General features: G+C 36.9%; 2 protein-coding genes and 1 long non-coding RNA gene across 8 annotated transcripts; 2 read left to right on the top strand and 1 right to left on the bottom strand.

Annotated features, from left to right (window-relative positions):
- Positions 1-837: 837 nt before the first annotated feature.
- LOC113752005 (chloroplast sensor kinase, chloroplastic) lies at positions 838-5,994 on the top strand. The gene is made up of 9 exons (XM_027296150.1): positions 838-1,631; positions 2,185-2,349; positions 2,430-2,714; positions 3,218-3,283; positions 3,370-3,438; positions 3,541-3,633; positions 4,157-4,341; positions 4,820-5,096; positions 5,306-5,994. The coding sequence occupies exons 1-9, from the start codon at positions 1,131-1,133 to the stop codon at positions 5,555-5,557; spliced, it is 1,893 nt and encodes a 630-aa protein (XP_027151951.1). The 5' UTR covers positions 838-1,130; the 3' UTR covers positions 5,558-5,994.
- Positions 5,995-7,088: 1,094 nt separating this feature from the next.
- LOC113753805 lies at positions 7,089-9,957 on the bottom strand. Of its 2 annotated transcripts, none has more exons than XR_003465083.1 (4): positions 9,634-9,957; positions 7,889-8,727; positions 7,723-7,805; positions 7,089-7,594 (listed from the first exon to the last, which is right to left on the bottom strand). It is a non-coding gene; the product is annotated as an uncharacterized LOC113753805 (long non-coding RNA). The 2 variants fall into 2 exon arrangements; XR_003465082.1 differs by having other exon boundaries at positions 9,619-9,957.
- Positions 9,958-13,065: 3,108 nt separating this feature from the next.
- Positions 13,066-24,012, top strand: LOC113753818. Of its 5 annotated transcripts, XM_027298070.1 has the most exons (16): positions 17,893-18,223; positions 18,331-18,445; positions 19,384-19,492; positions 19,603-19,714; positions 19,879-20,031; positions 20,569-20,673; positions 21,052-21,135; positions 21,221-21,336; positions 21,443-21,544; positions 21,622-21,735; positions 21,889-21,945; positions 22,041-22,107; positions 22,247-22,300; positions 22,418-22,492; positions 22,606-22,641; positions 22,765-24,012. In XM_027298070.1, the coding sequence occupies exons 3-16, from the start codon at positions 19,464-19,466 to the stop codon at positions 22,882-22,884; spliced, it is 1,224 nt and encodes a 407-aa protein (XP_027153871.1). In that variant the 5' UTR covers positions 17,893-18,223; positions 18,331-18,445; positions 19,384-19,463; the 3' UTR covers positions 22,885-24,012. The 5 variants fall into 5 exon arrangements, with proteins under 5 accessions (XP_027153867.1, XP_027153868.1, XP_027153869.1 ...); XM_027298066.1 differs by lacking the exons at positions 17,893-18,223; positions 18,331-18,445; positions 19,384-19,492; ... (7 more) ...; positions 21,889-21,945; positions 22,041-22,107 and adding exons at positions 13,066-13,237; positions 14,163-14,381; positions 14,488-14,599; ... (6 more) ...; positions 16,264-16,320; positions 16,441-16,507 and having other exon boundaries at positions 22,765-24,010; XM_027298067.1 differs by lacking the exons at positions 17,893-18,223; positions 18,331-18,445; positions 19,384-19,492; ... (7 more) ...; positions 21,889-21,945; positions 22,041-22,107 and adding exons at positions 13,066-13,237; positions 14,236-14,381; positions 14,488-14,599; ... (6 more) ...; positions 16,264-16,320; positions 16,441-16,507 and having other exon boundaries at positions 22,765-24,010.
- The last annotated feature ends 308 nt before the right edge of the window (positions 24,013-24,320 follow it).

Raw genomic sequence — 24,320 nt, forward strand, 5'->3', positions numbered from 1 at the left:
CAGAATGAAATTTCCATACGGCCAAAAAGGGGAAAAATAAAATAATGGCTTTAAAAGGTTGAGTTGGCCACAGGTTCGTGGGTTCTCCGAATAGACTTCCTTTACCAGATTGATTTGATCCTTTTATGTTGGCAAAATTTTTCAAAACCACGTAGGAGGAATTGTTTGTGGTGCTTATCCTTCTTTGACAAAGCTCAATAATTGTGCTGCTTTTAAAAGAGGACGTACAAGTCCATGAAAAATTAAATGAATACTATTTTTTTTGGGCAAAAATATCATAGCAATGATCTTGAATACGAGGAGCATCACTAGGAAGGGCCAAAAAAAATGTTGGACAACTATAGAACCATTAATTGTTCAACCAAAGACCTTAAATTTGCAAAATTAATTGGAATTATTAAAGCCCGTCTGGGAGTGAGTGCGGTACTTTTGTTTTAAAAAAAATGACACTCCATAAAAGTGTTTTGAAGTGTTTAATGTACATCAAATCATAAATTTAGCGACAGAAATTTTGGTGTCAAAAGCACTTTTACCAAAATATCAAATAATTTAACTGATACTCTTTGATAGCTTTTGTATTTTAAAAAAAAAAATAAAATAAATTAGTCATTTTGGCTTGTGTTATGAACTTAATAAAAAGATAAATACACTTAAAAAATTTAAAAATTACACGTTATTTAACACAATAAACATTCACATGCATAAGTTGTATGTACTACTTAGTACTTGCTTATGTGTTAGGTTGGGTGAGGTGAAGTATTCTTTAATGCTCAGTAAGTCACGGCAAGTGAACGGATACGTACATGTGAAGCAACCAACGGCGGGCTAAGGCTAACGAGAGCCGCAGCCTAATAATGGTGGCCCTGCTATTTTAGCCTCTAATAACCACTCGGATTTCAACACGTCACACCAACGCCGTTTCCATCATCATCGCTCATCAGTCAGCCGCAGCTGAGTAGTGAGTAGTATTGGGTGGAGCGGTGGAGCTGGACTGGACTGGACTGCAGTGGCTGGCTGCTGGGATTCAGTCCCGACCATCAAAACAAATGACTGAAATTGATTCCTTCCCTTACTAGTTACTACTTACTACTGGTAGGAATAGCTAATCAAGAGAGACAACTTCTGCGGCGATGATGCTTTCGGCAATTCCATATCCGCCGCTGCCGCAAACCACCACCGCGCTATTCAATCCTCCTAACCTTCCCTGCCAAACCACTTCTAATCTCCTCTCTATTCCCGCTGCACCAAACAATAATCCTTCCTCCCTCTGCCGAGCCACCGCTGCCCAACGACCTCCTTCTCTTCCAGTCGGCTCCTCCTCTGCGCCGCCCTTGCGTCCCGTCACCACCACTGCCACCACCTACTCCCCCGCCGATGACGATAATGACGACTCTAACAGTGTCGGAGTAGGAGAAGAGGCCAATCAGGATATGGTGGCTTCCGCAAATGCTGTTGCGGCTATTATTAAGAAAGTCTCCACGTCACCCGTGGAGTTCGTCCAAAGGATAGAGAAAGCCGGTGGCAGCAGCCACGGAGGAGGATTGGTGCTTCCCAGCGTTGACTTTCAAAGACTTTGTCTTGAACAACTGGACCTCTTTCGCCGCATTGTTCATTCCGACGCTCTCCTCTCTGTAATCTCCCTTACCAATTTCACTTCTACTTTCTTTTTGTTCCTTCTTTTTTCTTTTTTCTTTTTATTTTTATTTTTGAGCTTATTGTTTGTCACTTTAGCTTTAACTTAATTCGAGCAGGTTTACTAGTACTTTCTTTGTCCTCATTATTAAAATGTGCTTCATTATTAGTAGTTGATATGCCAAAATTTCGATGATCAAGTATCTGTTGATTTCGCAGTTAGGGGTTGCTCAGAGTAGATTGGGTTAATTAAAGCCTGTGTTGCTCAATTTATCTATTCGACTAGAGCTCACAAATTTGCCCGGAAACAGATAATGTTCGGTTCGTAAACAGCTTCCATATGAATTGCTCATTTTTAGCTTGTTACTAACTGAATTTGATACAAAAAAAAATTTGAGCTTTTGATTCTTGTTTCTTTTAAGTTGCGCTTATTTCATTTTAGTATAAACATAATGAATCAAGTGATCATCTTATTAGAAATTTGGTGAATGTCATTTGAGCTCGCATGCTTCAATGTTGAGCATATTCTGATGCTGGTTTTGTTATTTGCAGATCTATGTAAGACCAGCTGGTAGCTATGTTATGGATAGACTGGAACTGCGTCGCATTACTTTTCATCCTCTGGTTAATGCTACGGCTGATATTGTGATTTTAGTGGGTGATTTTAGGATTCCCGCAGGTCTGAGAGTCGCAGAAGCTGCCCTTTCGAGCCGAGCGGTATGATTATTAGTTGATTGACACTGAGATTTTGCTCATTTCATTCATGGGCTTCTGATGGATACTGTTTTTCATTCTAGGCAGAAATTTTCCCTGAGCTTAGATCTGTGGTTTTCCCAATGGTGAAGCATCCATTTGTTGTGGGGTTTTTGGTTGCTGAGTTTCCGCAAATGATATTGGGAGGAGAACCAACGCCATCCACAGGTGAATCTTGCTACTTACCCAATAGCGAGGACTCAAAACTGTTGGAATTACAAACATATGACAAGGGCCAGTCAAACGAGATTTTATACTTCACTACTGAACAAAGATTGAATGCTGAGAATATTTCTCGTTCTATTACAATGGCCTATGTCATGGATCAGGTTATTTTCAGAATATTAGAGTTTTATATTTGTTTATTTACTAATATGAAATTCTTTTTTGTTGGATATTTATCTCTACATCTCTGCATTTCTGTTGAATAGTTAATATATCATAAAAACTAGGGCAAAAAAACTTCACTGTTCTCATTCCTCACTGACTCTTAGTGTCATATCTAGAATTGCACGTTTGGCTTCTCCATAAACAAGGTCAAAACATTGTTGCTTTGTTCAGGCATTGTGTATATGGGCATTAGTATCACAATTACCCAATTATTTTAAAAAATTTAAATAGGAGTTTCTGGTGTATTTAAGCTTTTTGATCAGCACCGAATGGGATTTGATCCTTGTTAGATGGCAATATCTAATAACCTGAAAGTTGGACTTCACTGACAAGAGATGCATCCATACTGCTAAAATAGGATGTGATAATTGAATCTGAAGACCCTTGTTGTTTCCTTTGTATTTTACCTCTTGTAACGAATTTTTTCAATCTTGCTGTTCAGAAAGCAATATTGCTCCAGCACTCATCTTGGCAAAATAACGTGAGAATGAGTAGCCTGGTTGAACAAGTAAGACATTGTCCTGGTGTTAATTTTCTTGTTTGTCATATGAAATTTAAAACTTCTATTGGTTCATGATGATCTCCTATACTCAGATCCGGGGATCACTTTCTAGCATTCAGACCTTGAGTAAAATGCTATCTGTTCACATGAGGAGAAGTGAGGTACGTTTTCATCATCTTCGTGGAATTTACACATTGACCATCACATAGTTGTTTTTATACGTCTTTTTAGCTTTCTAACATAGCACTAACATGAGACTGCAGATCTCCTTTGATATTGTTCAAGACATTTTAGTCCAAGGTGATCATATTAAAGATGTCCTTCAACAACTTCAGGATGCTGTTTACCTGACTAAGGTGGGTCATCTATCCTTCATCAAGCATGCATTCAGTTTTCCCGCTTAATGTGGGAAAAGCCTATCTTACAATGGTTTCTTGTCCTATTGTGAATTTCAACAAGTAATCAAGCATGGGGTTTGGTTCGTGAATTGAGCTATTAGTATAGCTTATTTCTCCCTATCCTTCCCAGCCTGGATGGAGTTAGGCCTTGCATTTTAACTTGTTTGCAGGATCTGTCTGTCAAATGCATTTTATCCTAAAATATTGTGGTCTTTAATTTATGTCAGCAATGTGTTTATATGTACATGAGCTCATACTCTCTTTTTGAATCCTGAAACTTCATATGAAAGGTAAAAAGGAAAAATCTTTGCATTTTCTTCTTGAGAAGACTCCCCGACCTGAAGTTTGATGCAGTGATTGCTTTATTTTCAAGGTTAAATTCCTGATTCTATTGAAGCTGTCATGCTAAATTTGCTAATAGTTTTAGAATAATTTGTGATAGTCATATGGATTTTCCAACTGTTAGCTTTTTGTTCTTCAGGCTAATATAATTCATAATAATGGAGGGTTGAAGAAGATGCACGCACCAACTTATTATGGTGCCTCTAACTCAGTCAATGAAACACTAGAATCTTATGAGGCATTATCTCTCAATTCAACACCCAAGGATTCAGAAATTCCCATGCCACCCCTTGCACTCGCACCTTTAAAGCAGAAAGCAGTCAGGTATCCTTTTTCAGTGCAGAAAACTCTTTATCAATTTATATCGTTACCTGATTTCTAGTTTCTAATAATGCATAATGACAATGCTGGTAGATGTTGAAAGATGGACCAGAAACAGGATTTTGTTTCACAAAATCATTCCCGCTCTTTCTGGACTTGTATGGAACACTAAGTACTTTATTAACCTCAACTTTGAATTGGGCCAAACAAACTAAAATTTTGAATTGTTTTCGTCTTGGTTTTGGTCCCTTAAATTTGTAAAGTTGGGTACCTTTATGTTTGGTGCAGATTGTCACTGATTTGTCCTTTTGATTTTTATTATAGACAGCCCTTCATTCTCTTGGAGTCTTTACTGTATTGAACTAGTTTTTACATATTCCAATCAGATTTTGGTTGTTCATTAATGTTAGATATCTGAAATTTTATAATTAATCCTTTTAAAGTTATTTTAAGTATTGCAATGACTATTTGCTTGCATCAGACGGCCATGCAATGTTTCTGATGTTCTGAATGATTTGGTTGCGGGTGTGGAACATCTGGCTCATATGCAGCACCGATATTTAAGCGTATCTGAACTATCTAGGCCTTTGCAAGTTGCTGTTGAAGAGCCTGCTTTACGGCAGGCCTTGAGCAACTTAATTGAAGGTTCTTTGTTGCGAACACAAGTTGGTGGGAAGGTTGAAATCGTGTGCACAGGAGCTCCAGCAGGTGGTGCTCTTATCATAATTGATGATGATGGCCCTGACATGCACTATATGGTACTGCTTTGCATCTTTCCTAAATTACCAAAGTTGCTTGACTTTTGCCACTTTTGGTGTTTGCCTTCTTTATACCTTGTAGCATTTATGCCAAAAAAAAAAAACTGAAATTTATTACGAAGAAGCTAAAAATGGCAAGTGTGATCAATATTGATCTTAACCTCGACACGTGATATTTTTTTGACTATTCTTGGTCCATTTGCTTGCAGACCCAGATGCATTCCCTCACACCGTTTGGGATGGATCTGTTTTCTGACGACAAGGTTGAGGATAATATGACGTGGAATTTCATTGCTGGTCTGACTGTTGCTCGGGAGATTTTAGAAACTTATGGATGTGTTGTCCGTGTAATCTCACCAAGAACCTCTGATGCGAGTATTGGAGCAGGGGGAACCCGTGTAGAGCTATGGCTTCCATATGTAACTTCACCAGATGCAGATGAAGTTGATCGGGTGATATGAGGGGTTAAAGACCTCTTGTTATCTTTCTTTCATCAAGTAAATCAATGATTGCATAAAGTTCGACGAGAGTACATTGGTGTGTTTGCGGCCTAGTAATGTGGGTACATATTACCCTTTCACCGGATAGATATCCACCAGTACTTCTTGATTGTGCAGCTGAGAAACTGTTGTAAATAAAGATACCATGTATTAGAAGATGCATTGTATTACGCCAATAATACTTGCACCACAGTATTCTTACGAATTGGTGGTTAAGGTTGCAAATTGAGAAGGGCTGAGGTGATTCACCTACCCAATTTATGAATCTTTTGAATTGGATAATAGTGCATGTGAGAGTCTTAATCATGACATTTGATGACTATGTCGACATTCGCCATGCCAAAAAAGCCCATATTTTATCTTTCAGTGGCAAGGTAAGAAAAAGGGGATATTTTGTCTGCTTATTCTCTATTATGTGCCTTTAGTGCACAAGATAAACGCACCATAAATGGAGGCTGGGTTCACTTTTTAAAGTTACTATTCTCTATTATTACCACCCTCTTAATTGCGCGTACTTTTAACGCCATTTCATTTATTCTGCACCCTAAAGGCAACTGCTTGCTTGCAGCCTAAATTCCAGGTGACTTAGAAATACAAATTCAGGACGGATCCACTGCCTACATGTCAGGTGACTTAGTGCATCATTTGCCAGTTTCTTGGCTCAATTTCCAGAGGTTGCCTCAAGTACCATCCAACTTCATGGTCATCTCCCTTTCCCTAGTATTACTAGGACCAATTGTAATTGTTATATTTGAAAAAAAGAATAGAGTAAATTTAAATGCACGCCCAGTACGATCAAGGACTCGCAGCAGAAGCTTCCCACAGTAAATGTAGAGCATTCGTTGCTGTTACTGCTGAGTAGAGGTGGCAAAATGAGTGATTTGGGCGGGTTTGGATTGGGTAAAATGAGTAATGGGTATAAGTGAGTCAATCCATTTATATTCATTTAATTAGATGGGTATAAATGGGTAAGTCAAAAAATGAGTTGGATAACCCAATTATCCATTTATAACCCATTTATTCTAATTTTTTACAAGCTCATATAAATTCATTTTGTAAACTAAATTATCAATTTATACCATTTTACACCCATCATTAATTTTAAATATTTATTTATTATGCCAAATAAGTCTAATTATCAATTTTTTTTTTCCATCCGCATGCCATGTCGCAAAATTACATATTATTTAATAATTGAACAATGAGAATCTAAAAATTTGGACTAAATAATATGAAAGTTAACAAAAAAATTTAATCCAAAACTGTGAACCCCTAGTATTTTTTCGTTTATAAATTTAAAATTTCATTTGAAAAAGTAAGAAAGGAAGCTAAAATTTGTCATAAATTGATGATGCTAAAAAATGATCAAATTAATAAATTACAAGGAAATAAAGCGATAAGATAAAACCAACAAATAAATATAATAAATAACACAAAAATACTTAACATAAAAAATAGTTAAAAATCCTGATGAAGACTAGCAATCACTTCATTTAGCATACAAATAAAGACAAATTTTCAATAAATACGAATAACAAGCATTCAGCTTCTCAAGCTTCGTACAACTGCATAGCATAAATGATAAAACTCCTCTAGCTCACTGGTGAATGAAGAAAAAGAACGTGAATGAAGAAAAAGGTACCCTTACATTACAAAAATTTCAGTGTCAATTTTGCATAATAACTGCAGGTTGCTCTGCTAGCACAAATTACCACCAAGCAGGTTGAACAAACTTAACACAGCAGAGAGACACATATTGTAGCAAGAAACAAATATTATTCCCTGATTTGAATCCTCTGATAAACATCAAGGAGAAGAATAAACCAAGTTTAGTTGACAACATCGAGGACCAGCTTGCGTGACTTCAAAACCGACCATTTCAAACGCCTATAGTAAGCAGCTTGAAGGAGTGCCAGTGACAGTACAAAATCCACTTGACAGTACAAAGATAGCAACCTAAAAGTTTGCTGCTGGCTCAACACAAAACAGAGAAGATTCCTGGCAACCAAAACCAAAACCAAATTCAAAGTTCTGTTTTTTGATACTTAAATTTCATCTAGACAGAAAGATAAAATTCTTTTCACCACATTTCTAACAATCTCCATGATCATAAGAATACAGCTTACCTAAACATGAAGGTTAGTAAGTTTAGCAACTAAAGGTGCAAAGTCAATACTCAGTCTTTCTTTATCTTCTTCATCTTCAGAAGCTGAAATCAAAAGTAAAGTTCAATAAGTGACCAAAAAAGTAAAATACAAGATCATATGCACTGAAAGGTTAAGTACAACATACCTGTTACTCCATATAACCAGTCCCTAGCACATAACAAGACCTCCACATTTTCTGGTAGGAGCGAAGTACGATATTTACCCACAATTCTACCACCAATACTGAAAGCTGATTCCGAGGCCACTGTAGTGATAGAAATACTTAAAATATCCCGTGCCATCAAAGAAAATTCGACTTTAAATTGAATTTAATTCTGTCTTTACTTTCTCTTTTTCTCTTTTGTACATCTTTTCAATATCAGCCTTTATCGTGTTTCTCGAAATGGGTAAAGCAGCTGAATTTAAGTATACACACAAGTCTCGAATTCCTTCTTGCTCCACCAGTCTATAAGGATGGTTATGCTTCACAATAGCAATTCCCATCTTTTCCCGATAAATTCCTTAGTCAATTGGAGACCGTTCTTCAAAATCAGATTGTCCACGCTTAGTACAATTTGAAAGATAACGCCATAAGTTGCTTGTTCCGGTTGTTCCACCGCATGCATAATCACGCTTGCAGCATTTACATTGTGCTCTTTGTGAACCATCTGGTTCAACACACAATATTTCAAATTCCTTCCAAATCAATGACGTGAGCTGTCTCGAACGCTTAGAAGAACCTTGGATCAACTCATCTGTATTGGTAGGCTCATGGCTTGTATAAGAACATTGTTCCTGAATGTGCTCTGACAACTCATCTGTTGGATCATGATGGGATAACATTTCTGTTATCTATACTACCAACTTTGTACATCTCATCTGATATTTTCCTGTCTAAGACTCTCAGCCTTCCAATTTTGTACACCTGATCTGATATTTCTGCAACATTGATCCCAAGAACTACATGTTTTCACTAGTCTTCAACTGAGATGAGAGAAAAAAAAATTTGAAGGTAAGCAATTACAGGAATATGCTTATAATAGAATTGGAAGTATTAAGTGTAGCTGTGGAAAAACTTTTTATCATATGGCCCCGCCAACATGATGAGCAAAAATAACAGAGTTAGGACTTATATATTATATCACGTATGCATTGCAGACACAGATGAAAATTACATGGGAAACATTTGAAGACTCTATAACCATCCAGACATTTGCCGCAGGATCATGAGGGTGAATTTCAACTTGAAGGGAATCCCCAAATTTGACATTTGGATATTGGTCAAGCAGGCAAATGCTCCTAGGATGAAAATATTGATCACAATCACGATAGTGGTAGAACCAATACAGTGATTGTTTTTGCTAGACAAGCACACTTAACAATTATTGCCTTCTTTTTTTTTACCAAGTATGTCAATTTGGTCCAGCCATAAATCTACAGAGCTATCTACTAAATAAGATCTCATGCAATCTGCAAACAAAGGTAAGCGAAACAATCATTTAACCAGTCCAAGATGTCCAAAAACTTAAGAATGGTAACATACTACGGTGCAATATTTAATTAGATTCAGCAATCTGCAAAACTGAACTTAATTAGATAATCCTGAAATTAATTATACCATTATTAGCCTTCCAAAGTTAAGCTTAACTACATCAAATTCTTGACTGTCAAAACCACATACCAGATTACCGGGTGAACTTAGCCCAATTCAGAGAGAAGGCACAACAACTAGTAACGCATAGATTACCTTAACTGGTTACCAAACAAAGTAATATAGCTCTGAAAAATCAAGCTTAACTAAATAAAAATTTGCATACGCTATTACAAACAGTTATATAAGGCCTATATAAGAAACAAAAGAATGGTACAGCATACCAAAAATGTCAATACCAAAAGAGCCTTGGATCAACTCAGCTCAGGCTTTTTCATTAGAGCGAAAACGCAGTCCAAGTGGGCATCAGACTCTTAACATTCTCCGGGAAAATCTTCAAGACACCGCGGGTTTATTCAGAGATCAGCTCAGGAATCGGACATGGAAGGGGCAAAAACCTTCTATTAAGCAAAGACTGACAAACTTTTACTCAGTATCGTTGTTGACATAATGATGTTTGACTGTACAAAGATGGTAATGCAGAGATGAAGAAACAGAAGACAAAAGAAGTCATGGTAAAGCAGTGCTGAGTGATGACTATCTATGACGATATGGGCACTCTGGAGTCTGCAGTCTGCACTAAGGAATTAGAATCTCTTAGTGCAAGGAAAAGCCCATGTGTCTTGTAAGGTTGTGTTCAGATGAAGGAAAAAGGGGAGAGGAAAGTAAATTACACCTTTTTTCGCACAAGTGCATTTGGCCCCCATAACAGTCTGAAATCTGTTGTTTAAGTGAAACGCATAGCACACTTCTTCATCTTGCAATAGTCAAGAAAATGAAAAAAAAAAAAAAAATCCTTTTCTCTTGTACGAACAAATTTTCTTTTTCAAAGAATAAGTATATTGTTTGAATACATAATTCAGATAAGTATTTATTGTATGCGTAATTTGAAAACTTTTAAATAGATTTATCTCTTTATTTAGTTCATAAAATAGGATAAATTAATTAAATTTAATATTTTATTTTTTAAAATCCAAAAGCTATTTTAAAGGGATACTATCAAAAACCTCCCCTAAGGTTTCTCTTAATATCACTTGACACCCTCAGGGTTTTAAAAATATCATTTACCTTCCTTATTTTTGTTATTTGTGTAACAAATTTTTTAAAAACCCTAAACTATCCTTTCACTTGCTAAATAAAAATATTTCTAAATCACTTTGTTCACTTCAAGAAAATCATCACCTCAGAAACAATCACTTGTAGTGCTACCGCATCACAATGCTATGTCCCATAAAAATATAAATTTTAAAAATAAAAAAGATATTTGAAAAGAAATACACTTGCATCAATTTCATTCTATATGGTCAAAATCGATTTCTTATGAATTTATATTTTTTTCCAACATCTTCTCAATCCTTACTCAAACCATTAAACTATATCAATCATTATAAAAATCAACTCAAAATAAGCAAATAAATCATATCCCACTTTACCATAATTATAAAAAGTAAAAGATAAACAAAAATTGATTTATTATAATTTACAAATAAAATACTTCATGGTTATCTAAAAATAAATGAGTAAGAGAGAACGATGGAGAGAAGGGAAAAAGAAGAAAATGACTTTAGTTTCTTTTTTTAAAAAAAAATTTTGAGCTCCGTTGATTTGATATGTTGTGAATAATGTGTCAAGTGAGGGTTACTATAATCTTTTTATAATTGATATGGGAGGTAAGTGATATTTCTAAAATCTCAAGGGTGCCAAGTGATATTAATAGAAATCTCAAGGGAGGTTTCTGATATTATCCCCTATGTTAAAAGTACCAAATTTGAACTAAAAATTTGAACTTTAGTTAAAAGTTTTGCTCCTAATTTTGTAAGATGATATTTACCAAATGCCTCAAAATCACTTTTAGCATCCAAAAATATTTTTTAAATCAAAAAACATCTCAACCCCAAATATAGTCTAAATGTGTTTAGTAATTGAAATATCTTGAATTACTTTTACTTTTCTCCAAACCTTAAGAATTAGAAGAGTTCGCGCCCCCAAACATTTGGGACCAAATTACAAATCTCTGTATCCTATTTGTGCGGTTGGGTCTACCAAACTTCTACTTTGGCGACCGCGCATAGATTACCGGCGGCTGCAACGGCCAACCCCTAACCGCGTCAGCGGTCAATATTCTCATTATAAACTAATTCAAAAGTCAAATACTTTAGAACTCAGCGTGAAGACTCGTGACATTAACATTTGACCCGTAAATACAGCTCTATTTTATTTTTCTTACTATTATTAGGCCGTCAGACACTACTGAATGCTGTCGAGACTATTTTGGATAATTCAATGAAACCATAAGATGGGAATTTTTTAGTCTCAGTTAAGCATTAATGGCAAAAAGAGTGCTAGAAAGACTAGACTTGGCAATGGGAATGGAGGGGTTTGAAGTCTTCTTCTACCTTAATTTCGGTATGTAGCCATAATTAATTGGTACAAACAAATTGGTTTATTTTTATGTTGAAAAGCGTTACAACTCCTTTTATAGCACAATATTAATTCATCACCACTTTTGAACCTCTTACACAAATATTTATTATTTTTTGCCATTATTATCTATCTTTTTTTTTTTTTTTGTCAAACCATTATTATCTATCTGATGCAGTAACTAGTGGAGTATCAGTTACGAGCGTATAATAAAGTTTAATTTCATGGCATAATAAAAAAATGAAAAATTGAACTGTATACTTTGACACTCGTACTAATTACTAGATTAGATAAATATAATTTGCTTCCTTACACAAAATATATGCTTCTGAGATGGTCTTTTTCTTTCTATCCTTGAAGGCTGCATATGGAAGCATATATATATATATATATATATATATATAATGTCTTAAAGCGAAACAAAATGATTTGGTTTGTCTTTTAAAATACAGAGGAATTTTACTTTACCAAAAAGCTTCAATTCCGTCCCAGATTCCTTATTTTGAATTTGTAACGTAAATAAAATATTTTTTTTTTCCAAATACATATATCCAAATTAAATCCGATTCATAATCAAGATTAACATGGAAGTATACAAGGAAATTCGAGTGTCCTAGCTAAAATAGAAGCATAATCAAATTCGAGTACCTGAGATATTAGTAGTAGATTCCAAGCACGAGCCGGGTAGCTAAGCCAATGGATGCTGGGCAGGGCATAAGAATCCAATCTTAAAAACGTCAAAACTTTAAGCTCGTCCAATAGGAAACAACCACATGGTCCATTTGCACCTGATTTGCCGGCCTTTCTGGATTGCCACTTTGATGCCCTCCCTTATTCTTTTTCTTTTCTTTTTTAAAAAAATAAAAAATAAAAACAAGTTCTGGTACTTTACTTTGTTTGAATTCTGTTGTTTATATGGTATATTTGTTTGTTCGTCTATTTTTTTTTAATTTTTCCAAGGTCCCAGAGATAACAAACTACAAAATGAAAACCAAACTTTAATGCCTCCCCTTTTTCTGTTGTTTATGAGTATTTTTTTTGTTTGTTTACGTATTTTTTAAGTTTTCCAAGCCCCTCAACAGGTAGGTATCAAGCTAAAAATGGTTGTTGTTGACTACTACTAATTATTATTGAGGAAAATTCATTAAACCCAAAATCCAGTGGGACTAGTAAACAAATTCATAAAAACAATTACTACTACATAGTATGGAATACCCAACATTAATTCTTTTAACTCTCTTCCTTTTCCCTCTCTCTTTCTGTTCCACGCGACCTCCATAAAAGCTGACCAATTTGTTTCTTCCTCAACTCGAATTTTTGTTTCTTCTTCAGTTTCAAATTCTTCATTCCTCATCCTTCCTAACACAATTTGTGCTGGTCAGGAGAGCCCACGTTTCTTCCCTCAAAACTTTCAGTTGGCCGGTAAGTATTTTCTCGTGATCCCCTGCTTGATTTTCTTCAGCTTTATATGATCTTTTTCTGGGTTTTTCTTGCTAGTTTTGGCTACCCTTTTAACCCATTCTTCCTTTTACCATGCATACTTGACGTGCCTGAGCATGTTTAATTGTTACAAAAATTATGTTGATACGTTAAAAATGTGATCTTTGATGTCAAAAACGGTATGCTTTTGGTGCTCTAGTACGAAAGTATGAATGCAAGTTGATTAATTTGCGTGCACGTCGATGAAAACAAAGAGGAATACGAAGTAAAATTGTAAGAATTCTTGGGCTAGCCGTTTGGTTTGAGCTGACTTTATGTGCAGGCAAAGAGAATTCTTGCTCCATTTGCAACAGTCGTTTTTTTGACTTCAAACCGGAGGCGAGGGCGGGGGGGAGGGGAGGGGGGGAGAATACTTTTGGGGAGATATTGAATATAAAGTTGGGTCAGTGAAGCTAATGATGGTGGCTTGTTCTTGTAGGCATCGAGTTGTTGAATTGAGTTACATTGCGCCTAAAACCTGTAGTCTTTGTGTATGACTGTAATATTGACGTGATAGTCAATGTTAGCACATGTTCTAATTGGTTGCGTGATTAGTTACTTGTAGAGGGTATTGAGTGTAGAAACTCCGAGGGGTTCAGCACTGATATTAATGGTTGCTGTGAACTTTTGGATTTAAGCTTTTCTGGTTTTGTTAGTAAAATTCAAATAGCTTCAGAATTGATAGAGTATTTTCTAGGTTTACTGGTACAAAAAATGAAGAGGGCACTATTACATGTGATTATGTGGGAGAGTTGCCTAGAAATTTAATTATACTGGAAATAGTGAACTTAATCTGCAATGATACGTGGATTATGCAACCAGATACTTTTTCTTTTCAATTTATTTTTTTCTTTTGCACCATTTGCAGGTTTTACCTTTCTTTCCTTCCTCCTACTCCTCAAACTCCATAATCTACTGTAACCTGCTTCTGATGATTTCAGGTTTTGCTTAATCACCCTAAGTATACTTCACTTCCTGCTGCAGAGTGATTGCTGAAATCTTTTTAGGGAATTAGGGCAGCTAACTAAGTTTTCCATGTGACCATGAATTCAGAATCTCTATATATAAAGGGAAACTTTGGACGCAGGTTTTTATTTTGCTGAGTTACTTTGTAGTTGCACTAAACTAAGGCCTTTTCCACTGGCGTGGAACGGAACCAAGCCAGGTAATTTACAGTTTGTTGCTTCTTGCAGTGTGCTTCCCAAGAAACCAAATGAAACTATGAAGATTTTTGTTGCTGTATTCATTGGATCCCTTTTTGGATTCTTAGTTGGATTCTCTTTCCCATCACTTTCATTAACCAAGGTACAGACTGTTTCTACCTTAATCTATTATTTTCAGTTCCCTTTCTCTCCCCACTCCCCTCATCTTCAGCTCTTTTGGGGCTTTTCTCGTTAGGTGTTTTCTGTTTAGTTTTGAATCCATGTTCATTCAGCAATTGTACTTGATAAATGTTCATTGTTGCTATTGGCAGCTAAATATCACATCCAGTCTTATTTGTGATTTTTCCAAAGTTGGGCACAAATTTAGTAGTAACTCTAGCCGAAATATCCGAGATGCTCTGCCTTCGCTGATTGGGAGCAGAAATAACTCCCTTCAAAGCCCAAACATGACTGATCTATTAAAGGTACTACTTGTCTTCCTAATCTTAGCATGATTAACAAGCCTAACAAAATGAAGTTCAAGCTCAAATATCACATTGGCTGTATACAAATTCTGAAGCCTGCGATCGTAATTTTAATGATGTTGCTTGATAACACCCTTTGCTAGATAAGCATGTAAAGCTTATGCATCTGAATATGTACTTGGAGAGCCTAATCTACCTACTTCATTGATCTCCATCTATGTAACGTGTGAAGGCAGATTTTTGAACGTGATTCTTTTATATTGCCGTATGACATTCATGCTTTAACTACCTCCTGTCTTCTGATTCAGATTTGGGTCCCCTCAAATCCAAGAGGTGCAGAAAGATTACCACCACGCATTATTGCAAATGAGTCAGACTTCTTTCCTCGCAGGTTATGGGGCAAACCAAGCGAAGTAAGTTTTCAAATGTAAATCCTGTTTAGGCATAGAAATGTCTGGAATCTTAGAATATCTGAAATTCTGTGATATTAATCTGACATCTAAGCACATTTGTACTCATAGGACCTGACTCACAAACCAAAATATCTGGTCACCTTCACTGTTGGCGTAAACCAGAAGAACAACATTAACGCAGCTGTGAAAAAGGTGTGTAAACATTTCTCTTTAATCACTACCCTCTGCCTCTGTGGCTCTCTCTCTCTCTCTCTCTCTAATTGTGTTCTTTCTGACAGTTCTCAGAGAACTTTACCATCCTTTTGTTCCATTATGATGGCAAGACAAGTGAATGGGATGAGTTTGAGTGGTCTAAGCAGGCCATTCATGTCAGTGTTCATAAACAGACAAAATGGTAAGAAATGGTCGACGAATGAAGCACTTGCAAATTCTTTTTATATACTTCTATATGGTTTCTCTATATTAGGCTAACATCCTAAACGTCAATCTCAAACAAGGTGGTATGCAAAAAGATTTTTGCATCCAAGCATTGTTGCACCATATGATTACATATTTATATGGGATGAGGACCTCGGAGTTGAACATTTTGATGCTGAACAGTGAGTATCTGGTTCCACAATTCTTAGTCAAAGTGGTAGTAAAAGTTTACATGCTTGCCCACTTACACATGAGCTCTTTCCCAGATACATAAAACTTGTTAAGAAGCATGGTTTGGAAATTTCCCAGCCTGGTTTGGGCCCTAGTAATAAAGGCTTAACATGGCAGATGACAAAGAGAAGAGGTGATGAAGAAGTGCACAAGTAAGAGCGGAACAGCCACATTTATCTTTCTGTCGGGTCCTTGTTTAGGATAATGCTGATGTTTTTTAATCATCTAAAGGATATACATTCATCAATTTTTCTAATCTATAAGCCTTGTCCTTGATCCAGAGAAACAACAGAGAGACCAGGCTGGTGCAGTGATCCCCATCGCCCTCCCTGTGCAGCGTATGTATTTTATTCCTTTGTACTCATAATCACTCTCTTCTCACGTTGGTTTGAAGCTCACCTTAGTTTGAAGTTTATGCAACTGGATAATAGGACATATTTATCCTCTTCTGTCTACAGATTTGTGGAGATCATGGCTCCCGTTTTTTCTCGGGATGCATGGCGCTGTGTGTGGCATATGATTCAGGTATTTTAATTATCATGATGGAGCATGCAGTCCAGATTCTGTAGTTGTTTTTTGAAACGTCCTTTTACTATACTGCTTAGCACTGGTGACCGCATAACTTATCGTCTTGATGTTGGTATATTGCAGAATGACCTGGTCCATGGTTGGGGCCTTGACTTTGCCCTCCAAAAATGTGTTGAGGTTTGTGCCGGATCTTTTACTTGTTCTGATTGTGGACCATTCTGGAGCTAACTTCTTAGAAAAGTTGAAAATAATTTCTTTTCCTTTTTTAGCCCGCCCATGAGAAAATTGGTGTTGTGGACGCTCAGTGGATCGTTCATCAGTCTATTCCTTCACTTGGGAGCCAGGTTGTGCAATAAGCTTCTTTGGCAGTCCTTTACATAAAGATGCGACTGCATCAACGTGTGTCCTGGACTAACTGTTTTCCTTTTAAATCCCTTTTGCCAGGGTCAATCAGAGAATGGCAAAGCTCCGTGGCAAGGGGTACGAGAGAGGTGTAGAAAAGAATGGGCAATGTTTCAAAATAGGATGTCAAATGCAGAGAAAGCTTACTACCTGGGAAAGGGAATTGATCCTTCCAATTTCACATCTCATTAGAGGATGACACAATTAACTTGTACAAAGAATACCATCCAATTTTTTGAGAGGAAAAGTTCTACATATTTTTTTTTATACGTATCTAGTTGTAGTTATAATTCTTTATAATGAAATTTTGTAGGGATCCACTCAAATATGCTCTTTCTCTTTCTCTCTCTGTCTTTCTTTCTTCTTCTTCTTTTTTTTTTTTCTGTAGAAATGTGCATGTCATCAAACGGGAAAATTCAAGTATAAAAGACAGTTGTTATTCGTGAATTCTACAAATTATGCAAATGCATGGACTACTGTAAGAGGAAACATACAACATGACATGGTGAAACATGATACGTGTACAGCTTAAATAGGCCCTATTTCTCAGCCGGATGGAAACTGATCCTTAGTCAAGATCTTAATATCAAAATATATCTAGCATCTTGTATTTTGGTCACTTGCTAAAATGGAGGCTTTTGAAATTCATGCCGTATATCATACTCTCCAGTATTGACCTTGCCAAGATGTAACTTCTCTCTCTTTGTTCATCGTTCCTTTTACGTTATTTGGGTGTCAAATACTCAAAGTCCTGTCATTGGCTCTATCATGTGAGATTCCACAGAGAAAGAATGCCAAATCTCATACGCACATTAGTCGGTAAACTGAAGAACTTTTACAGTCAAGACAACGCATTCTTGGTCTGGTCTATTGATGATCTTAACCCTTCAATTTCATGTTTTGAAGCAATCTGGAGAGCTAATTGCCTCCAACTATCATAAACCTGAGAAAAGAAACAAGAAACGGAAATAAGTTTCCTGAACACGCGTGTTAACTCAACAGAAAATAAACTACTCGTAAATGCTTGTGACTGATAGAATGGGAGTTTGAATCCCGGTTCTCTCTAGTTCGCCTAGTTTAAGAAGAGTTTCGGTTAGGAGCATGGGATTCAGGAATGAGTATCGAAATAAGTGACACCCGTATAGTTGGGGGAGTGGAGCAGAATTGATCCAACATATTTCAGAAACGGAAAAAAAATGAAGAACGAAGCTCATTCCAATTCCAGAGCCAAACATGCAGAGGAAGGGGAGGACTTATTATGATTACCTTGGCGAATGGCGATTGGATTCCCGAATGAACCAAACGGCCTGTGTAACCTTTTGCTCCTTATCCTGAATTATCTCAGCTTTTAGTCTAGAGTTCAAGTTTTTCTTAGTCTTTCCCATTTGTTGCTTGACGATTTTTTTTTCCCCATACAGATTCCACAGTGTTGGTTCTGGACAAGCCGCGTTTTATTCTTGAAACTGTGACTGGGATCCCGGGTTCACATCACTCATACTTTTGATCTCTCTGGGATTTCCTTGTGACTTTTAAGTATCCTTCGTTTAAACTCTCTGTTTTTCTATGCATAATTTTCATGTTTATACTCGTTGATATTCCATGACACTCGTATGAATGCGTTAAATTTATGATTTTTTGTCGTTGTTGAGCTTGCTTTTTCTGCCAATGGATGGAAGGATGAACGAAAGTTTATTTTGTCTGCTTAAATATTCAGAGCAACAGAGGAAATAGCTAGTAGTATAATTAGGCTAGAATTTTTTTTCCTTTTACTGGTTTGAACTGCCTTCAGGTGGAGATAAAGGCATTCCGCTCTCATCTAAGTCCTGCTTTACCTTTAAACTAAGCAAGACAGAATGTTTCTTATAAGTTTTCTCCCTTATGAAACTTTAAAATTCAAGGGTCTGAACCTGAGCGGTATGTCATATGGACGGTTTGAATGTGGAGTAGAGTCAAACGAAGCTTGCTAGCTACCGGGTGGCTTGTCTTTGTAGGTATCAAGTTGTGAATAGAAACTAATTGTGCTTAAAAAAGTAGTCTTTGTTTGGATCGATGAATTCTTGCCGTGATTGTCAAAGATAGCACATGATCTGATTGCTTGCTTCATTAGTAACTGATGAGTTGCTTGTGGAGGGTGTTAAAGAGTGTGGAAACTCGTGGGTTCAGCCTTTACTGGTTTTTATTAGTAATCTTTTCTACTTAGCTTCAGTATATACTAGCACTTTTCTGGGCTTATTGGTATAAATGAACAAGACAATTCAGTAAGTGATCTTTATAGAAAAGCTTGAGCTCTTTTTCATATTGTTGGCTTTGAGATGTTGAGATTGTTTTCTTTTTGACATCTCAGTTTCAGTTCTGACGAGATTTCTGGAGATAGATTCTGTTTTCTTTTGAAGCGACTGTGGAGATCTCAGCATTCTTTCCTCCTTTCAAGTCCTCTAATTCTGTTATCTACTATAACTTGCTTCTGATAGGTTCTGGTGCTTATTTGCCACAAGCAGAGACTGCCGCAACAAGCTGTTTTTGGCAATTATCCCAGCCAATTCAATTTTTTATGTGTAAGATGGGAAATTCTGGACGCAGGTCTGTATTTTGTGCAGTTACTCATTAGTTGGACCGAGTTACTTGCCAAAACTTGAGACTAAACCAGGCCTTTTCTTCAATAACTATTTGACTATTTCTTTACATTCCAGTTTGATTGTCAGAAGGCCAAATGAAACCATGATAATTCTAGTTGCCGTATTTGTTGGATCGGTTTTTGGGTTCTTAATTGGAGTCTCACTCCCAAAACTTTCATTTACCAAGGTTCAGAGTATTTCTATCTTTATCTTCCCCTCCCCCTTCTATAGTATCCTAGCCTGCATTTCTAGTAACAGCTTGCTTGCTTGCTTTGGTTGATTTCTTGATAGTTATGGCCTGGTGCAATTTACCAATTAAGATTGACAAATGGTTATTGTTGCAATTGGCAGCTAAATATCACATCCAGCCTTATTTGCGAATTTTCAGATGTTGGGAACAAAATTAGAAGTAATTCTAGCCAAATCTGTGGAGATGCTTTGTCTCCCCTCATTGAGAGTGAAAACAATTCACGTAGAAGTCAAAACATGAGTGATCTACAAAAGGTAAGTACTACTAATCTTCTAATTCCCAGCATGATTATAAAGCCATAAAAGTTTGGCATTAGATGCCTAGCAATTCCCACAGTAATTTTTTTTTTCTTGCTCCATTGCATAGTAGTTATCTTGAGGATTTGGCTAACGAAAAATAATTTTGCTCCTCTTCCATTCTCAAATTGTTAATGATTCCCTGTATGTTTGCGGAACAAATTGGGAATGACACTGTGGTAGCCTATATTTTGTGCCATAGCACTAAAAACGCATTTTCATTGCCTGCTCCAAGTACTTGATACATAATCTTCAAGTCCTCAGTTCAACTTCAAAATAATAACCGGTGATTTACAAGACTTCAAAATTCCTGTTTCATTTGTTGTTGCTCTTGCTGGAAATTCATTGATAGCTCCTGCATTTGAATATGTGATTGGACAATTCATACTCTCTACTTGACATGGGTGAGCGATTTTTGCAAATGGACATCTTAAGACTACAACTGAACACTTTAGTTTAGTTTTTGACGACTCCTTCCCCGATTATCTGGTTCAGATGTGGGTCCCCTCAAATCCAAAAGGTGCAGAAACATTACCTCCAGGCATTCTCGCCATTGAGTCAGACTTCTTTCCTCGTAGGTTATCCGGCAAACCTAGTGAAGTAAGTGCTTTAATGCAAATCCTATTCATAATTTCGTACCTGTGCTGTTTACTATCGTACCAATTGTGTTTTGAGTACGAGTGATGACATATTTGGGTAAGAAAATGTAGAGTACGGTACCCCATTCACTTTCCAGCTCCCTAGAACTGCTTTGTCAGAAGACTTCATGCTTTGTTATGTGGCCTTTTCCCTTTAGCACATGAAAATGATAAACACGTAAACATGCATGAACGTTTTCTGCTAAGAAATCTTTCAATTCATCATTTCGCCATGTTTATAGTTAAAGAAAAGCATCTTAAAGAGTTTATCAGTAGTAGAAAGACAAACACACTAGAGTCTTTATCCACATTTAATCTGCGAATGAATTTGTGATTATAGGACCTAACCCACATACCGAAATATCTGGTGAGCTTCACTGTCGGCTATGATCAGAAGAATAATATTGATGCAGCTGTGAAAAAGGTGTGTACATCTTTCTGCTTCCCCAGCCTCCATATGCCCCCTGTCTCAGAAATGTTTTCCTTTCTAATCGTATCTTTCCCTACAGTTTTCAGATAACTTTACTGTACTTCTGTTCCATTATGATGGCAAAACAAGTGAATGGGATGAGTTTGAGTGGTCTAAGCGGGCTATCCATGTCAGTGTTCCTAAACAGACAAAATGGTAGAAAATGATTGACATATTAGCAGCTTCTAGCAAATAATTTTTCATGTACCTCTGTTTGGTTTTCTATAATTGGCTCATCTCTTAAACTTCAACTTCGTACAAGGTGGTATGCCAAAAGATTTTTGCACCCCAGTATTGTTGCACCCTATGAATACATATTTATATGGGATGAGGACCTTGGAGTTGAACATTTCAATGCCGAAGAGTAAGTATGTAATTGTTGCGCGAAATCCTAGTCAGTGGATAGTAGTCCCGATAATTGATATGATGAGCTGTTTCCAGATATATAAAACTTGTTAAGAAGCATGGATTGGAAATTTCGCAGCCCGCTTTGGAGCCTACTGGAGTTTTAACTTGGCAGCTGACAAAGAGAAGAGAAGATCGCGAAGTGCACAAGTAAGAATTGGATTTTTTTTTTCGTTTATCTCCCTGTTGTCCAGTCCAATTCGTCAAAAAGTAATGCTGAAAATGCCAATGTTTTTTTATTATCTGAATGTTATATTACTGTTGTCATGATCTCCCACCTAATTGTTCTTGTCCTTTGATCAGAGAAACAACGGAGAGACCGGGATGGTGCTCTGATCCCCATCTCCCTCCGTGTGCAGCGTATGAATCAGTGCTTCTGTTTTTCTTATGGATTGCACTTCCCTTTTTGAGCTGACATTAGAATTATGTGCTTAGAGAAGATGACATGTTTGCAGATTTGTGGAAATCATGGCTCCCGTCTTTACTCGAGACGCATGGCGCTGCGTGTGGCATATGATTCAGGTATACGATCATTTTGGAGCTTCAAGTCCTTAGGTTTCTGTAATACTTTCTCCTGGATATTGGAGCAGACAAAGTCCTTAGCATCTCTGCTTTTGCTGACTGCATATTATACCATCTTTCCGCTGTGCGGGAATTTCAGAATGACCTGGTCCATGGTTGGGGCATTGATTTTGGGGTCCAAAAATGTGTCGAGGTTAGTGGTGCTTTTCACTTTTCAGTTACAACTTTGTTGACAATCCTGCTTGTTATTTTACTATGGAGCTACATTGCCTTCGCTACAATGAAAGTACATTGTTACGCTTTTTTGCAGCCTGCTCATGAGAAAATTGGAATTGTTGATGCTCAGTGGATTGTTCACCAATCCGTTCCTTCACTAGGGAACCAGGTATGTGTATATATATATGTATATATATTGTTTGCAATCACCTCTATTTGATTCGACTTGTTCACCATGTAAACATGGAATAAATATATCTTTCTCCCGTCTGTGTTTTTTAGGGTGAGTCTGAGAATGGCCAAGCTGCTTGGAGAGGGGTAAGATTCCAAAGGCAAAACTTAAAAAAAGAAATTGCATTCTAGGATTTGTTTGTAGTGTTGTTTTCAACTCCTAAGTCCCGTGAATGAATGCTAATACATGGCTGTTTTTGATGGTACAAGGTACGAGAGAGGTGTCAAAGAGAATGGTCCATGTTCTCGAGAAGGATGGAGAATGCGGAGAAAGCATACTACAAGGATAAAGGAATTGATCCTTCCAATTTCACAAAATCTCGGCACTAAAGCAACAAGTCAAACAACTGAATTCATTAACACTCTACTTCTTCTTGTATTGCTATGCCTTATTCGCCAACTGTCATTGATGCTACTATACCATTCGCTGGGTACTGAAATCAAGAACTTTCTGCAATTAATTTTAAGGTCCTGGCACTGAAAGTGCCATATGTAAGCATATTATTAGAAGAGCAAAAGGGTCCAGGATACGTGGTGGTCTCCTCTGACTTCCACTTCCTGAGTTCCTGATTCCAACTGCAAGCAAAAGAGCACCGAGTCTCGATCGGTACATAGATATAACTCGTCCGAAGGTGGGATTCTTGAATGCCATCGACTACTAGTTAATTAATGTTGTACGGTGCTGAACAAATTGCTTGCTTTCTTTGCCTTCAACAATCTCTGCTGCCATCTTTGAATTTGATTTTCCGTTTCAACTAGTTGTTTGAAATCATCATAATTTAAGGAAATAAAAAAGGGGAACATCTATGGGGGTGTGTTGTAACTTCCCTTGTCCGGCTCAAGGCACGATATCATTGCTACTGATTAACACAGTTGAGTCCATGCTGTTATTCAAGAATATGGTTAGATCTCTACTAGAAGTAGTAGCTGGTGCTACTTTAGGTTCAGAGGAAGATTCATCTCATGAAAGGTTTGAGGGTTCGAGAAGAGCAGGAAGAGTTTCCATTACCCGCCATGGATCTCTATGCAGAAACAGGTGCAAAAATGTTGCCAGAACCGACAACAGTGCTGGCATCATCAGTGGTGGAAACATGTAGACTTCGATGGAGTGCGGTGTTTGTCTGTGTGGGTTTGAAGCTAATGAGGTGGAGAGAAAGTTGTCCTGCAAGGACTTCTTCCACAAGGGTTGTTTGCAGAAGTGGTTTGACAATCAGCTACTTCTTGTCCTCTTTGTCGCTCGATATTATAAGTGGCTGGGGTATGAGCATTTAGCAACAAGAATATATGACAGGATACAATCAATTGCTTTTTGGCCCACAATTTCGTTATCTTCATCCTTTTTTGAGTTCTTCCTCTTTTCTTTTTTCAAGATTTTTGGAAGATTCATCAAGATCTGTTGCCTACTCGTGGTTTGTAGTATTTCTTTTCTGTTATATCATTGCTCTAACAGAAGAGAATTTCTTCCAGAAGCCAATTTATGGTTGCCCATACACGACTGACTTGTTCTTTTGCATCACAATTGTGTAATGCTTTGTATTACTTAACACAAGTTTTATTACCTGCTCAACTGAAAAACAGCAGTTTCATTTAACGAGAAAATAGACAATGAAACCAATAAAAATCGATACAAGACGTTTATTATGATAGCTCACAATCACAGTAGCGCAACCAAAGCACAAATGGAATTTACGCTACTGAACAGTAATTCTATCAGGATGTGGCAAACTTGAAAGAGTAATGTTTACCACGCACTATTAACTAGACAG

This window comes from Coffea eugenioides, chromosome 11 (genome assembly GCF_003713205.1).
Source record: "Coffea eugenioides isolate CCC68of chromosome 11, Ceug_1.0, whole genome shotgun sequence".
Lineage (NCBI taxonomy): Eukaryota > Viridiplantae > Streptophyta > Magnoliopsida > Gentianales > Rubiaceae > Coffea > Coffea eugenioides.

Bases quoted from the DNA above. Each gene is read 5' to 3' on its own strand.
- LOC113752005 (XM_027296150.1), top strand. From the start codon at position 1,131: ATGATGCTTTCGGCAATTCCATATCCGCCGCTGCCGCAAACCACCACC. The intron at 2,715-3,217 runs GTTATTTTCAGA...CTTGCTGTTCAG, and splicing joins TGGCCTATGTCATGGATCAG to AAAGCAATATTGCTCCAGCA. The intron at 5,097-5,305 runs GTACTGCTTTGC...ATTTGCTTGCAG, and splicing joins GCCCTGACATGCACTATATG to ACCCAGATGCATTCCCTCAC.
- LOC113753818 (XM_027298066.1), top strand. From the start codon at position 14,338: ATGAATTCAGAATCTCTATATATAAAGGGAAACTTTGGACGCAG. The intron at 15,335-15,442 runs GTAAGTTTTCAA...TTGTACTCATAG, and splicing joins TATGGGGCAAACCAAGCGAA to GACCTGACTCACAAACCAAA. The intron at 22,493-22,605 runs GTATGTGTATAT...TGTGTTTTTTAG, and splicing joins TTCCTTCACTAGGGAACCAG to GGTGAGTCTGAGAATGGCCA.